We start from the raw sequence: 16,388 nt of genomic DNA on the forward strand, positions 1-16,388 counted from the left end.
GAGAGAATGTGGGGATCTAAAAATGAGTCAAAAGAGGAGCCTCAGATTTTTACCTTAGATGGTCCATTCTATCTGCATCTGACATGCAGTGCAGAAAAATCATACACGCAGTTTTACTTGCCGATGATTTTGTAATGGGATCCAGATAAAACATCTATTACAGACTCTGTTTCTCTAAATGACTCCTAATAGCCTCTTGGAGGGGTCAAGTTGTTTTTGGATTAATCTACCTGCTGGTACCAGAGCTTTTCAGGGCTCAGGTGACCAGGACCAAACACAAAGACTGCCTCAGCCTGGATTGGTCACGTAGGGAATCCAGATAACAGGCCCTAAATTTGACCCTATTTCTCCAATTGGCTCTTTACATATAACGGCTTTCAACAAGGAAGGGAGTAGTTTTGCTCTATTTGGGAAGTTGCCTAACAGAGTGTAAAAGCTTAATCTCAACTGCTTTAGCTTCCTTTCCCTAGCATGTACTTATTATAAAATCTATAAGCATGGATACTAAGCAAATATAGTTAATCTAATCAAGCTAGTAAGATAGTACTAGTAAAGAAAGGGAAATCATACAGATTTGTTGGGTTGATAGAATACTCAAGAATTAGGGAACTCTGTGATCTGGGAGTAAGATGATTTTTTTAGCTTAATTAGGCAGAAAAACAACCTCACCCAATGAGTCTACTCTATTCTTTGTGACTATATGAGCTAAGAATCCAGAGACATGTGGAAGTGCTGGCTTTTCCCCATGTTCCTAAGACTCTAAAAGTTCTCTCACTTGCCATTCAAGGTCTGTCTTGCTTTGTCCTTTCCTCCTCACCCCACTCTCAGCCAATCAGGAGTCATGCCTCCTTGCTTGTACATAGCATCACCAACTGTGTCCTTCAGGGGCAATCAAATCCACCAGAGCATATGGTTATATAGCACATTATTTATTTGATGCATTATGATTTTGACAGATTCAAAAACATTAGTCCTGAATTAATAGTACAAAAAGTTAGAATATATGAAAGATAAGTATTGTTCTTTTCATTCAGTCTGTGTGGGAAACCAATAAGAGAAACAGTCTCAGATAAAAATCTGAGACTCTTCTTTTGACTCCTTTTCTGATCCACACCTTTCCTTAATGAAAAGTTTTAAGCTCCTAGCAATCCAGCAGTTAAGAGGTTAACATTCTCTCCTTTGGTTAAAAATACAACTGTTTTTGTTTCAAAAGTAGTTCAGACACTCAAGGTCATAAATTCCTCCAGGAGGGGCATTTCACCCTGGAGAAAATATTCTCTGTTACAGCTTTCTGATAAGGACCCAGCTGAAGTTCGACCTTAGCCTTATTCTATTTGGAAGCTATTGAGAATCTTTGTGTTTTGATATGACATAATTTGTGTTTCTGCACAAATGTGAAATTTTTTGTGAAGTGTGAAGTGTGAGAAGTGAGTCTTGAAGTATGTATATTAAACTCCATGCTGCAGGAGACAAAGCAGCAACAGCATCACGAGCTGACAGAAAGACACGTCCACTTCCTTCTTATCAACTAAACCATCATTATCATCATTATCGTAATTATCATCATTATCAAATTATCTGGAGATGATAAAAAGATCTTGAGAAGTCTGGAAGGGATCTTCTCACTAAAATCAATACAGGTGTTCTCAGATTTCAGTATTCGTCATGAAAAGGGTATTCAGGATGTTGACTCCACCTGCCAAAATAATTCCCCCCAAAGAAAATACTTTTAGAATGGAAATTGTACTAATGTAGTATCCTATGGTAACTATTATCTATTACTCTTTTCTCTTATACAGACTACTCTCTCTTTGCCACCTACTTACTTTCCTCATGATCCATTCATCTTTTCACTTACTTACCCATGGCCACCCATGAGCTCATGTGCCACCTTAGCCTTGAATTCTAACTATAGGATCTTGGTCAATGCTGAAAATAAAGGCATTGATATACAATACTGGTAGTTGGAAATAGCCACATAAATGAACAAATCTGTCTGCCTATTTTCCTTCTCCCAAATCCTCCAAAGTTCTCAGGTACTAAGGTTTTACCTATCTAGCATTTTATCTTCCAGTCAGGCCCAGAATTTTTCTAATCTATTAGATTCCATCAGTCTTGTGTTAGACATCTGCAATTCTCTGAGCAAACTTTTCTTTTCCTATGATCTCCTATACTTTCATTCCTATTCATTATGTTCCCTATTCCTTCCTCTTATTTACTTTTATGAATTCCCTCGAGATTTAGGTATTTCCAGAGTGCATATCCCCCAGCCTAGATCATCACATCCTTTGCTTTCTCTCTTTCCATAGATTCAAAGAAAATTTCTGGGGAAAGAGTATTGGGGTGTTAGCTATTGTATTAAATTTATTTATTTAATAACAAATAGGTGCTATTTTATAATTTTAAAAAATTAATCTTGTCTTGCTTCCTTATTGTTTACACAATGGCTATTTCATTTCTTAATTTCTTTAGGTAAAGTAGGAGGTGAAACCATTTGTTGAAAGTTGTACAGGTGTGGAATTGAAACTTCAGAGAATGGAAAAGATCTGCATCCACTTCTTTAGGCAACTTCATAGTGCATCATCAATGGATGAATAAATCCTAACGGCAATAAGGGCTTAGTTGAACTTGAACAAGATAAATTTATCTTAGGCCCAGTGAGTATAATTTTGTTATTATCACCACCAACACTAGGCAGCCTAGGTATGGAAACAGAGAAAGTAGATAATAGGGATCATGTAGTTTTGGGGACTGGTAAAGTAGCAATGTTGGAAAGCTGAACCAGAAAAAAGAATGTTAGAACATAAACATTTCATTGCAGAAATGTCCAGCCATTGAGTTCAGTCCATATAGAATGGAAAAATCAGAATGGAGGGGTGATGAATGAGGAAAGAAGGAAAGAATGTAATTCCTCCTGTAGTCAAAGGACTGACAAAAGAATTGACTCTTTTTAACTTTCTTAAGGTTATAATAGATTGATTAATTGGGTTATTCAAATGCTTTCCTATAAAAGGAGAAGGTAATATAGATAATCACAAGATCATAGATTTGGAACTGGAAAGAACTTCAGAAGCTATCTAGTCTAACCACATTTTTACAGTTGAGGAAACTGAAGCCAAGAAAAGTCAGATGTGAACTTAAGGCACACAAGAAGCAAGGTAAAGAGGTGAACTTAAGTCGTGTGGCTCTAGAGTTAATAGGCTTTCCACTGTACCATACTACTTCCATCATGAGGCAATAAGGACTCTAAGGATTCATGATAATTTACAAGTTCTTAATTATGACCACATGCCTCTAATCTCCATATTTGATCTATTCAAAAATACTTCTGGAAAATGGTGTTTTCTGAATCTGAAAGCTATGTAATATAATGGCCAAACATTTTCAAAGAAGAGATGAGAAAACTATCCTCATTGCAGAAGTAGGGACTACAGGTGTAGAAAATAGCACATACTGGTAACTAATATATTGATTAGTTTTGCTGACTTGCTCCCTTTCTTTTCCTTCATTTGCTTGTTTGTTGTTACTGTTGTTTTTAGTGTGTTACAAATGATAGAGTTTTGTAGGTAGAGCAGAATAGAAGTACAAATTTGAAAATAAAGTTGATATAAAAACAAGTGATATAAATGGAAAATTTTAAAAAGAAAATATTTTCTATCTGCTTTAGATGCACAGTATAGTTAGAGTATGGAATTTAGCTGAAGAATTAGAGCTATTTTTCAATTGAATAAGCAATTTAACCACTTTGGTCTCAGACCAAAAAAAAGGGGAGAAAAAACCCAAAACAACAAAACAGAAATCATGAAAATTAAAAGGTGACCAATAAAATTGAAAGGAAAATCCTTACTGAATTAATGAATAAAACTAGTAATTGTTTTTTTGGGCAATAAAATAGAAAAAATCAATAAGTGAGTTTGATTTAAAAGATGAAACAGGATAACCCTAATCACTAGTATCAAAAATCTAAAAAGAATTAGCAATTGAAAAAGAAAAATGTTATTAGAAACTATTTTGCCCAACTATATGACAATTTAAAGGACAACATAAATGAAATACATTAATACTTACAAAACTATAAAATATCTAGATTAACAATACAGAAATTTAGAGAACTTTGTCTTGGAGAAAGAAATTGAATAAGACATAAATGAACTCCCACAGGGGAAAGGGGTACCCAGGACTAAATAGATTCAAGCGTATTCTATCAAATATTCAAAGAAGAATAAATCCAATATTATATAAATCACTTTCAGAATTATCAGAAGAATAGATCCTACAAAATTCCTTCCATGATATAAATATTGTGTTAATATCAACAATAGGAAGAGTAAAAAAAAAAAAAAAGAAAAAATTGACCAATATCCCTAATGAAAATTGAATCAAAAGTTGAATATAAAATCATAGTAAAAATGCTATAACAACATGTCACCATGATTAAATAGTATGATCAGATAGGATTTATACCAGTAATTCAGAATTATTTTAACATTAGTAAAATTATCATCTTAAGCATATTATTATCAAAACAATAAAAACCACATGGTCATATATTTATGTGTATATGTATATATACATATGTAAGTGGGAAAAACTTCTGATATATTACCACATCCATTCCTATTAAGACATAAGAAAATAAGAATAAGTGTACTTTTCTTTAATATGATACATAATACATATCTAAAATGAAGAATCAGCATTATATATAATGAAGGTAAACTAGAGTCCTTTTCAATAAAATCAGAGGTGAAACAAGGATATCTATTCTTACCACTTCTATTTGATATGATAGTAGATATATGCCTATAGCAAATAGACAAGAAAAAAGATATTGATGGGATAAGCAAAAGTAAAGAAAAAAACAAAATGTTAACTTTTTTTAAGATAATATATATACACATATATATATATATATACATATATATATGATGGTATAAAGAAGATGAGTCAACTAAAAATTGAAATAATAACTTCAATATAGTTTTAAGATATAAAATAAATCCACATAAAGCATCAGAATTTTTCTAGGATGCTAAAAAATCCAGCAATAAAAGACAGAGAAATTCCAATTAAAGTTATTACAAAATATAGAAAGGAAGTACACTTTTCAAGTCATATGTAAGAACTACTCACTATTTGGTAAAAATTTCTGGGACAATTGGAAAGCAATTTGGCAGAAACTAGTTATATCTTATATCTTTCACAAAAATAAAATTAAAATGGATACATGACTTAGAAATAAAGGGAAATTTCATAAAAAGATTAGAAGAATAGGAAACATTTTACCTATCAGATTTGTGGATAGAAAAAGAATTTATTAATAAATAAGAGATCATCATGGATAATTTTGCTTACATTAAGTTTAAAAAGTTTTGGACATAATAAAATGAATGTAGTTAAGGTTAGAAAGAAAACAAAATTGGGAAGAAATTTTATAAATTGTTTCATGGATAGAGGTTTCATATCTAAAACATAGAAAACATCACATTTTTTAAGCTGAGCCATTCCACAGTTGACAAAAGCCAAAAGGTATTAACAGAGTTTTTGGATAAAGAAATCAAAGTCATATATCAGCATATGAAGAGATATTCTAAATCATTATTGATTAAAGAAATACAAATCAAAACAATCCTGAGATATCATCTTATATCTATCAGATTGGCTAAAATAATAAAGGGGCAAAATAACAAATTTTGTGGAATTTAGTGGAAAAATTTAGTGGAAATTTAGTAGAAAATGGGGATACTAACTAATATATTGCTGGTAGAACTGTGAATTGATTCAACTATTTTGGACAGTGATGTGGAATTATACCCAGAGAGTTATACCCTTAGATCCAACAATATTGTTGTTGGATCTATTTCCCAAAAAGATCAGGGAAAAAGGTAAAGAACGTATATGTTCCAAAATATTTATAGGAGCTCTTTTACTGGTGGCACAGAACTGGAAATTGAGGGAAATATCCATCAGTTGCAGAATTACTGAACAAATTATGGTATGTGATCATGATGGAATACTGCTATGCTATAAGAAATGATGAGCAAATTAATTTTTTCAAAAGCTGGAAAAACCTACATGAAATTATTAAGAATCAAATGAGTAGAACCAAGAGAATATTATATGGAGCAATGGAATATTAATATTTGAAGAATAACTTGTGAATGTCCATCTTCAGAGAAAGAACTGATAAATAGAAATACAAAAGACATAATTTATTTATACTTTTTTTTGGTTGGATGATGCCTTCTGTGGTGTGGGGAGGAGAAAATTAATGTAATCAACAAACAAACAAATAAATGAATATTTTAAAGAGACCTCTATAATTACTGCTTATAAAAATAAAGCTACACACACACATATATACATATATATATATATTTGTAGAAAAAGGGCTCATGGGCAGGTTGTCAATATAAAAAGTAATAACACCTAAGTTTATTTATTCAATGTCACAATCATCAACCACCAAAGATTATTTTATAGAGCAAGAACAATAATAATGAAATTCATAAGGCAGTACAAAAAGGCAAGAATCTCAAGGGAAATTATGAAAAAAAGTGAGAATAAAGGGAGACTAGTAGGACCAGATCTAAATCTCTGCTACAAAGCAGCAATTCTCAAAATAATTTGGAATTGATTAAAAAAAGAGAGCTTGATCACTAGATCAGATTATATATTCAATATTCAAAAAAAAATACCTAAAAGCCTAGTGTTTGGTAAACACAAAGACTTCAGCTACTGAGATAGATAAAAACCAATGGGAAAATTGGACAGCAGTATGGGAGAAATTAAATTTAGAACAATACCTCATACTGTATACTACAATATGTCACCTAGATATAAGTCAGATTATAAACAAATGAGAGAAAGGGGGAAAATGCTTATCAAATGTGAATTCTAAGGAGATTATAATTATTTAGCTTCTAATCATTCTTGTTGATTAATGTGTTATGTTGTAACTGCTGATTTAATAGTGATAGTTCTAATTATTAGTTGATTGAAAAACTGTGAGTTACCATAAATCATAAGAATCAAATTATAATAGTGGATAATTATGTATATGTGTGTGTGTGCAGTCTTATAATTTTCATCTCCAACCCTTCTCTAACCCTGAGAGGTATGACAGGCTGTGATTTACAGCCTCTTTACAACATTCCCTTGACTCAAGGTATTCTGTCCCTAGCATCCTAGTACTTTTCTTTAGCATTCAGCAATATGCCACAGGGCAGAATAGACATGCCATAAAGTAGAAGATGCACTAAGAATATCATTATGTAGTTTTAATATGGCTTCATGTCTCCTTATATAGTATTATTAACTTTGTCAATGACTCTCCTGGCACCTTGGGAGGAGGTGAGGGCCTAAATCTCTGTCTCTCTGTCTCTCTCTCTCAGCAAACATGTAAAAGATGCCCTGTCTCTTCAACAAAAGAAAGCTTTACTTTTGCTATACTTTGCATTATCACATGTATTCCTTGCCTACAGTAGAAATATTTGTCAGTTGTAATGCTTAGGGTTTCAGTGTTTAATGTGTCTGTAGGCCCTGTCTCTTGTAATCTGCCTTTTTCATAATAAATTCAATTTGCTTGGAAGATGTGCTCCCGGACTTTTTACAGAACCAAGGAAAAATTCATGACTAAACAAAATACAGAGGAGCACAAATGCTAAAATTAAAAATTTTGGTTCTGTAAAATTAAAAAAATTTTGCATAAATAAATAGAATATGGCTAAGATTAAAAGGGAATCAGTTTACTGGAGGGGGTGAAACTTCTAGTAACTTCTTCTGATAAAGTTCTTATTCCCAGCACATATAAGATTGATTTAAATTTATAAAATTAAGAGCCATTCATGAAATGATGAATTGTCTAAGGTGATAGGCAAACTACACCCCTAGGGCCAGATGCGGCCCCTTGAAATGTTTTAACCCACCTGGAGACATTATTCCTAATCTGACGAATACAATGAGTAGGATACAATACAATGAAACTTTGAAAGAGTTACCTTAGAAAGAGACTGACAGATGATCATTTCCTTTCCTTTGGCCCCTTCTTTAAAAAATTTGCCCATCACTGGAGGATATGAGCAAGTAGTTCTCAAGGGAAGAAATATAAAGCTATCTATAGCCATGTAAAAATATTCCAAATAACTAATAATTAATAAAGGAACTCTGAGGTTGTACTTCATAGCTATCAGATTAGCAAAGATTACCAGAAAAAAAAATCACAAATTTTGGAAAGCCTCCATGAGAAAAGACACATTGTTGAGCTATTGCTATATCTATTGTGGAACCTAGAAAGAGTCAGAATTAAAAATCCAGACCCCTGTATGACATTATAGAGAAACAGGCTTGTCTGTAGGAATTCCTAACTTACAGACCTTTGGTTTCCAGACTTCTCCCCCTTATCTGAAGGACAGCCTACCTTGAAGACATCTTCCTATCCTGCTACCTACAGACACCCCCATATCCTGCCCCCTGCTGCCTACCACTCTATAAAAACCCAGCTCAGGCACAGCTCATGGTCACATATCAGCCTTTCAATGTGAGACCCTTAGTTTAAATTAAAACAATAAAGTCCCTTTGCATTTTGCATTGTTGGTTCAGAATCATTTTTCGGGATAATTCTCCGGGCACTTCACTATGAATGAGATCAGTCATTCTGGAAAGCAATTTGGAATTATGCATAAATAGTTATTAAACAATGCATACCCTTTGATCCAACTGTACTAGTCTTAGGCCTATACCCTCAAAGAGAACAAAGAAAAAGGAAAAATTCTTATATTTACAAAAATATTTCTAGCAGTTTTTTGTGATGGCAAAGAACTAGCAACATAGTGATTACCTATCAGTTAAGGAATGACTGAACACATTTTGGTAAAGAAATGTTATGGAATAATACTATTGTGTTGGAAGAAATAAAAAAAAAAGATGATTTCAAAGAGACATGGAAAGGCTTGAATGAAATTATATCCAATGAAGTGAGTATAACTAGAACAATTTATACTATAACATATATAAATGAATAATTTTCAAAAGGCTGAAGAACTCTAATCAAATAATCAATAAAAATTAGAGAATCGATATAGAATAATGTCCACTTTATGACAGAGTTAATGAAACAATTAAGAATGTTTTTCTTGAGTAGAATAGACATTTTCTTTATTTCCTTCCTGTCTTCTTTTCTTCTTTTTTTTCTCTTTTTTCCCTTTCTCTTCCTCTCTTTTCATCCCTCCAACCCTTCCTTCGTGTTTATAGTAGTGAGAAGGAAGAAGAAAGAAAAGAGTGCTTGATAACTAAAAAAAAAAGTTTAAAAATCCCATATTCTGCAAGAACCTTTTTCTAATCTCTCTTTTAAATTTTTTCCTAATTTCACTAAATGTGAATGCCTTCCTTCTATTAACTATTTCCAATTTATCCTCTATTTATATTGCTGTATATAATTATTTTCATGTTGTCTCCTTCAGACTGTGAGCTAGAACTTAGTTTTGTTGTTTAGTTGTTTTAGTCTGGGTTTTTGTGACTTTATTAGATTTTATTAGATTTTTCTTGGCAATAATATTGGAATGGTTTGTCATTTCCTTCTCTAGCTCATTTTACAGATGAGAAACTGAAACAAATAGGGGTAAGTGTATTGCTGAGGGTCACAAAGCTAGTAAGTCTTTGAGACCAGGTATAAACTTTTGAAAATGGGTCTTCCTGAGTCCAAGGCCAGTGGTCTACCTACTGCACTGCCCAGCTAAGTACCTGGAACTTACCTAATAAATGCTTGTTGACTTTATTTAGACTCATATTTATTGATATTAAAATAAAGGTTATTCTTAAAAGAGACTGTAGAGATTATATATTTCATTTTACAGATGAGGAAAGGTAAAATACCTAATTTATGGCAGAGCCAAGATTAGAGTTCACATCTTCTGAATCTTAAGCCACTGCTCTTTCTCCTACATCACTGCTGCCTACCCAAGTAGTTCTCTCACGTAGGTGATATTTGTATGGTTTATGATAGAGCACTTAGTTTTGAGGGATGAGTCTCCTAATTCCAATGGCACTGATAGAAAAACCCTAAGAACTTACATTAATAAATTCACAAAACGAATGTTTTTATTTAAGCCTTCAATGCTCTTCATTTCTTCATCAGTGAGGGAGAAGTCAAAGATCTGATATAAGGGAAATAGAAAAGAGTAAGATAATTCCAGGAGTATCATAATACACGTGGAAGCTTTTAAGTAAAATGACAATTGACAGTACAAAACAATGATTGGCTAATCCCATAAATTCCTACATATTCTAAGGTTCCCTGAAGAGTAAAGTATAACCAGCAAGGTTACTTTCCAGGAAATGAATGTTTTGAGGTTGTCTCCTTGCCTTTTCTGTGCTCCCCCTTCAGCCTTTTTGGGAAGAGGAAGAGTATGAGAATTCAAATTATTGTACATTGTAACAATCAGCTCTCCCCTCCCTTCACCAATGACAAACTGTTAAATTTATTTGCATCATTAACATTTTCTCCATCACCTTCTTATGTCTAGACAATTAAGAAACGTCCAAATTGAGTTCTGATTTATAGCATTTGCTTATGTCCCACTGAAAATTTAACAATTAGCTCTTGAAAACCAAAATGAGATGGCTTTAGCACTCCCCTGGAATCTACCTACATCTCAGTTAAGCATTTGATTGACTCAGTCTTCAAAACTGGTGAAAACACAGAATGGGTCACCATCATCATGGTATGTGTTCTGTAGCTTTGATATTTAAAGGCAAAAAGTTTCCTAATATTTTCAAGAGGGAAGAACAGACAAATCTACAAATGATCCTTCTATTTCCCTTTCAATTAAAAAATCTAGTTGTTCTTTGACTAAGGTCTTCTATTTGGATCAGAGGCTTTTAATATTTTTTGAATTTCATATGATGAAAACAAGCTAAGGAAATAAAATTTCAAATGTGAATGCCCTCAATTAAACAATCCAAGAATTTAACTTACAAATAATAGCAACTAAAATAGTTATTTATTAATTTAAATTATTTAAATTCTGGTCATAGACATTATCCAGTGTTTGGTCTTTGCCGAGCTTTGAACACAACAAGGATGATTTAATAACTCATAGTTTAGTGATTCATTATTCCTATTATGAAGTCATAGCACAGTCATTTAATCTGGCTAATTTTTTCATTAAAAAAAGCTTACCTTCTGTCCTAGAAATGCTACTAAGTATTGATTCCAAAGCAAAAGAGGGGTAACGGCTAGGCAGTGGGGTTAAGTGACTTGCCCAGGATCACACTGCTAGAAGTAGCTGAGGTCAGATTTAAACTCAGGTCCTCTGGACTCTGGGTCTGGCTCTCTATCTGCTGAGCCACCTTGTTGCTGCTAATTCATTCATTTTGGTTTTTACTGTACAAAAAGAAGCTGACATTATAGGACTGGTTATCAGCTGCTTACTTCAAAATAAATATAGATGGTTGAAATCTGAATCACCTCCAAACAATATCTATCTTTGCTTTCAATAAAATCTTTTTAAAAGTAGAGACATTAACAATGTGAAAAGTTGACCAGTAAAAGCTTTGATATTCTTCCCCATTCTCATTAAAAAAAAAGTCCTCACTTTCTAGCTTAGTATCATTTTTAAGACAGAAAAGTAGCAAAGGCCAGGCAATTGGAATTAACACACCTATGAAGTATCTGAGGCCAGATTTGAACACAGGTCCTTCTAAATCCAGGCCTGGCACTCTATCCACTGTGTTTTCTAGCAGTCTTGCATTCTCATTTAACAAGTGAAAATTATCCCATTCTCACTTGTCAAACAGTGGTAAAATATGTCATAAGAAAAAAGCAGGAAAAATAATGGAACTGGATAATTCACAAGCTAGAAATTCAATCCCTGAATAATTAGTCACTGGCTATAATTGAATCAGATTAAATCTAGAAAGAGAATGGTGATTCTAGTCACTAAGAAAACAAATGAAGAAGCTAATTCACCTCATTGCCATTGTTATTTGCAGCCTCTATATAAGACTTTGTGTCCATTATATTGACAGTTTTTTTTTTCATTCCACAAATCAATCTCTTACCTGGAAGTTTTCTTTTATTCTATCAGCATTAAAACTATTGGGAATGACAACTATCCCTCGTTGGATATTGAAACGTAAAGAGATTTGTGCTGGTGTCTTACTGTACTTTTGGCCCAAGGAGATTAGCAAAGGGTCTTGCAGCAAGGGAGGACAATGTAGATTCACCCTTAAATAGAAACAGAACATGAATGATATTTGGATCAGATCATGAAAAACGAGGGGAGAGCTTATCTACCACTTTGACCCTTTCCTAGTTGTTCATATACAAAGATACTTCACAGTAATAAAACCAGATTCTGCTGAATGCATATAGGTCCATGAGAAATGCTCACTAATTCACTAATTGCTTCTTTGTGAAAGAGGTCGAGTTCACAGAATGAGTTGGGTCTTCTCTAGCTTGTTTTCTATATTCAGAGGATGTGATATAGCTTTCATCACTAACATAAATGAGGTGAAGGCACACAGCTTTTAGAAATTTTGGATGCAGTGCTGAAATGTTTAGTTATTTGCCTTAGCTCATTAACTGTTATTTAGATTTCTGTTATTAAAATTAATGAGGTTCCCAAAGAATTTATTTGTAAAGTACTTATCATAGTGCCTGGCATTTAAAATATACTCATTCTTCCTTTTTTTTATAGTGGGCTCAATGATGAGTTTTGAGATAAGAAGACTTGTACTCATATCTTAACTCTGATACTAACTGTATGAGAGCTTTTCTGTGCCTCAGATAACTACTTAGGATGGAGCTCCTAAATCACAGATAGATTGCCATCTGTATTAGTAAAGGGATTTCCTACACACTGGAAAGTTCTTTACCCTGAGGAGATCTAAGATGTTAATATAGTCTCAAGTTGAATATATCTATTTTTTAAAATGGTTACCTCCTGTCTTAGAATCTAGACAGCTCCTTAAAATTTTTTTTTATTATATACTTGGTAACCATCATCAACTACAACAAAAAATTTTTTAATGTAAAACATATGTATAAAACCATAAATTCCACATTGTTTACAATTTGTTTAAAGATTTGTAAATTACATATGCATGCTAATATAAACATCCTCTGTTCATTTCTCTAATCAATAATGATTTAAAGCAATCTTTCATATAGTTATATATAGTTTTGATTTCTTCATCCAAAAACTATCTGTTTTTATCTTTTGATCATTTATCAATTGGGAAATGCTCATATTCTTCTATATTTAACAAATTTCTCTATGTATTTTAGATTTGAGACCTCTATTCAAGAAATTGTCTATAAAAATTTCACCCAACAATGCTTTCTTTCTAATTTTTGCCACATTAGTTTTATTTGTACAAAACCTTTTCAATTTGATACATTTAAAATCCCATTTTACATTTCATAATGATTTTTATCTCATCTTTAAATAAATTATTCTCTTATTCATAAATCTAATGATAGGAAATATGTTTTTTGTTCATTTAATTTGTTTGTAATATCTCCTTTCACGTATAGGTCAAGTATCCATTTTGATCTTATCTTGGTAAATGGTGTAAGATATTGGTTTATATCTAGTTTCTGCCAAATTACTTGCTTTCCCATTTTCCCAACAATTTTTGTGAAATTGTGAATCCTTATTAAAAAAACTTGGATCTTTAACTTTGTCAAACACAAGGTTACTAAAATCTTTTACATTGTATATTGTATGTCTATTCTGTTCCACTGATTTTCATTTCTATTTATAGGCCAGTACCAGATAGTTTCCACACTTATTGCTTTATAATATAGTTAGGAATCTGGAACTTCTAGACCTCCTTTGTTAAGATTTCCTCTCTTATTTTCTTTGATATTCTTGATCTTTTGTTTTTTCAAATGAATTTTATAATTTTTTTTAATTCAATAAATTATTTTTTTGGTAATTGAATTGGGATGGCATTGAATAGGTAGATTAGTTTAGGTAGGACTGTTAATTTATACAGGCTCTTCAACCCACAAAAAATTAATATTTCTCCAATTATTTATATTTGATAATCTGTATAAAAAGTGTTTTATAATTATGTTCATATAGTTTCTGAATTTATTTTGGAAGATATCCTCCTAGGTATTTTATTTTATCTCTGATTAGTTTAAATGGGTTATCTTTTACTATCTCTTTTTTAAAACATTTATTAATATTTATTTTTTAGAAAAGTTAACATGATTACATGATTCATGCTCTTACTTTCCCCTTCACCCCGCCCCGAGTCCCCCCCGCCCTCATGGCTGATGTGTATTTCCACTGGTTTTAACATGTGTCATTGATCAAGACCTATTTCCAAATTGTTGATAGTTGCATTGGTGTGGTCGTTTCGAGTCTACATCACCCATCATTGTCCATCTCAACCCATGTGTTCAAGCAGTTGCTTTTCTTCTGTGTTTCCACTCCTGCAGTTCTTCCTCTGAATGTGGGTAGTGTTCTTTTCCATAAATCCCTCATTTGTCCTGGGTCATTGCATTGCTGCTAGTACAGAAGTTTATTACATTCTATTTTACCACAGTGTATTGGTCTCTGTGTACAATGTTCTTCTAGCTCTACTCCTTTAACTCTGCATCTATTCCTGGAGGTCTTTCCAGTTCACATGGTATTCCTGCAGTCTATTATTCCTTTGAGCACAATAGTATTCCATCACCCACATATTCCACAATTTGTTCAGCCATTCCCCAATTGAAGGACATACCCTCCTTTTCCAGTTTTTTGCCACCACAAAAAGCACGGCTATAAATATTTTCATACAAGTCTGTTTATCTATGATCTCTTTGGGGGTACAAACCTAACAATGGTATAGCTGGATCAAAGGGCAGGCATTCTTTTATAGCCCTTTGAGCATAGTTCCAAATTGCCAACCAGAATGGTTGGATCAGTTCACAACTCAACCAGCAATGCATTAATGTCCCAATTTGGCCACATCCCCTCCAACATTCATTACTCTCCCCATCTATCATTTTAGTCAATCTGCTAGGTGTGAGGTGATACCTCAGTGTTGTTTTGATTTGCATTTCTCTAATTATTAGAGATTTAGAACACTTTCTCATGTGCTTATTGATAGTTTTGATTTCTTTATCTGAAAATTGCCTATTCATGTCTCTTGCCCATTTATCAATTGGGGAATAACTTGATTTTTTTTTATACAATTGATTTAACTCCTTGTATATTTGAGTAATTAGACCCTTGTCAGAGTTTTTTGTTATAAAGATTTTTGCCCAATTTGTTGTTTCCCTTCTGATTTTGGCTACATTGTTTTTATTTGTACAAAAGCTTTTTAGTTTAATATAATCAAAATCATTTATTTTACATTTTGTAATTTTCTCTAACTCTTACTTGGTTTTAAAGTCTTTCCTTTCCCAGAGATCTGGCAAGTATACTATTCTGTGAAATACATGAAATAGTAGAGTTTTAGTTATATTTTATAAATATATTTTATTATAATTATTATAATGAAAACATTAGGAAAACCATCCACATACTTGACCATATCAACAATCTAACAAACAAAAATCACATGATTATCTCAATAGATGCTGAAAAAGCCTTTGACAAAATACAGCATCCATTCATATTGAAAACACTGAAAAGTATAGGAATAGAAGGACCTTTCCTAAAAATAATAAACAGTATATACCTAATACCATCAACAAGCATCATATGCAATGGGGATAAATTAAAAGCCTTCCCAATAAGATCAGGAGTAAAATAAGGATGCCCATTATCACCTCTATTATTATTCAACATAGTACTAGAAACACTAGCAGTAGCAATTAGAGAAGCAAAAGAAATTGAAGGTATTAAAATAGGCAATGAGGAGACTAAGCTATCACTCTTTGCAGATGATATGATGGTCTACTTAAAAAATCCCAGAGAATCAACTAAGAAGCTTGTAGAAATAATCAACAACTTTAGCAAAGTTGCAGGATACAAAATAAATGCACATAAATCATCAGCATTTCTATATATTTCCATCACAGCGCAGCAGCAAGAGGTAGAAAGAGAAACACCTTTTAAAATCACCCTAGACAATATAAAATACTTGGGAATCTATCTACCAAAACAAACAAAAAGCAATTATACGAAAACAACTACAAAACACTTTCTGAACAAATAAAACTAGATCTAAACAATTGGAAAACCATTGATTGCTCATGGGTAGGACGAGCTAACATAATAAAAATGACCATTCTACCCAAATTAATTTACCTATTTAGTGCCATAACTATCAAACTACCAAAAAACTTCTTTACTGAATTAGGAAAAACTATAATGAATTTCATTTGGAATAACAAAAGATCAAGAATATCAAGGGAAATGATGAAAAAAAATGTGAAGGAAGGG

At 32.5% G+C, this 16,388-nt stretch overlaps 1 protein-coding gene across 4 annotated transcripts in view; it reads right to left on the reverse strand.

The window, feature by feature from the left end:
- Positions 1-1,640: 1,640 nt before the first annotated feature.
- The window catches only part of AKR1D1 (aldo-keto reductase family 1 member D1), a 43,128-nt gene continuing 28,380 nt past the window's right edge, over positions 1,641-16,388 (reverse strand). For all 4 annotated transcript variants that reach the window (XM_044679963.1, XM_044679966.1, XM_044679965.1 and 1 more), the window contains 3 exons: positions 12,061-12,226; positions 10,072-10,154; positions 1,641-1,696 (listed from right to left, as the gene is read on the reverse strand). In XM_044679963.1, coding sequence (XP_044535898.1) covers positions 1,654-1,696; positions 10,072-10,154; positions 12,061-12,226 — 292 coding nt within the window. In that variant the 3' untranslated portion in view covers positions 1,641-1,653. The remainder of the gene's footprint in view (positions 1,697-10,071; positions 10,155-12,060; positions 12,227-16,388) is intronic.

This window comes from Gracilinanus agilis, chromosome 5 (genome assembly GCF_016433145.1).
Source record: "Gracilinanus agilis isolate LMUSP501 chromosome 5, AgileGrace, whole genome shotgun sequence".
Classification (NCBI taxonomy): domain Eukaryota; kingdom Metazoa; phylum Chordata; class Mammalia; order Didelphimorphia; family Didelphidae; genus Gracilinanus; species Gracilinanus agilis.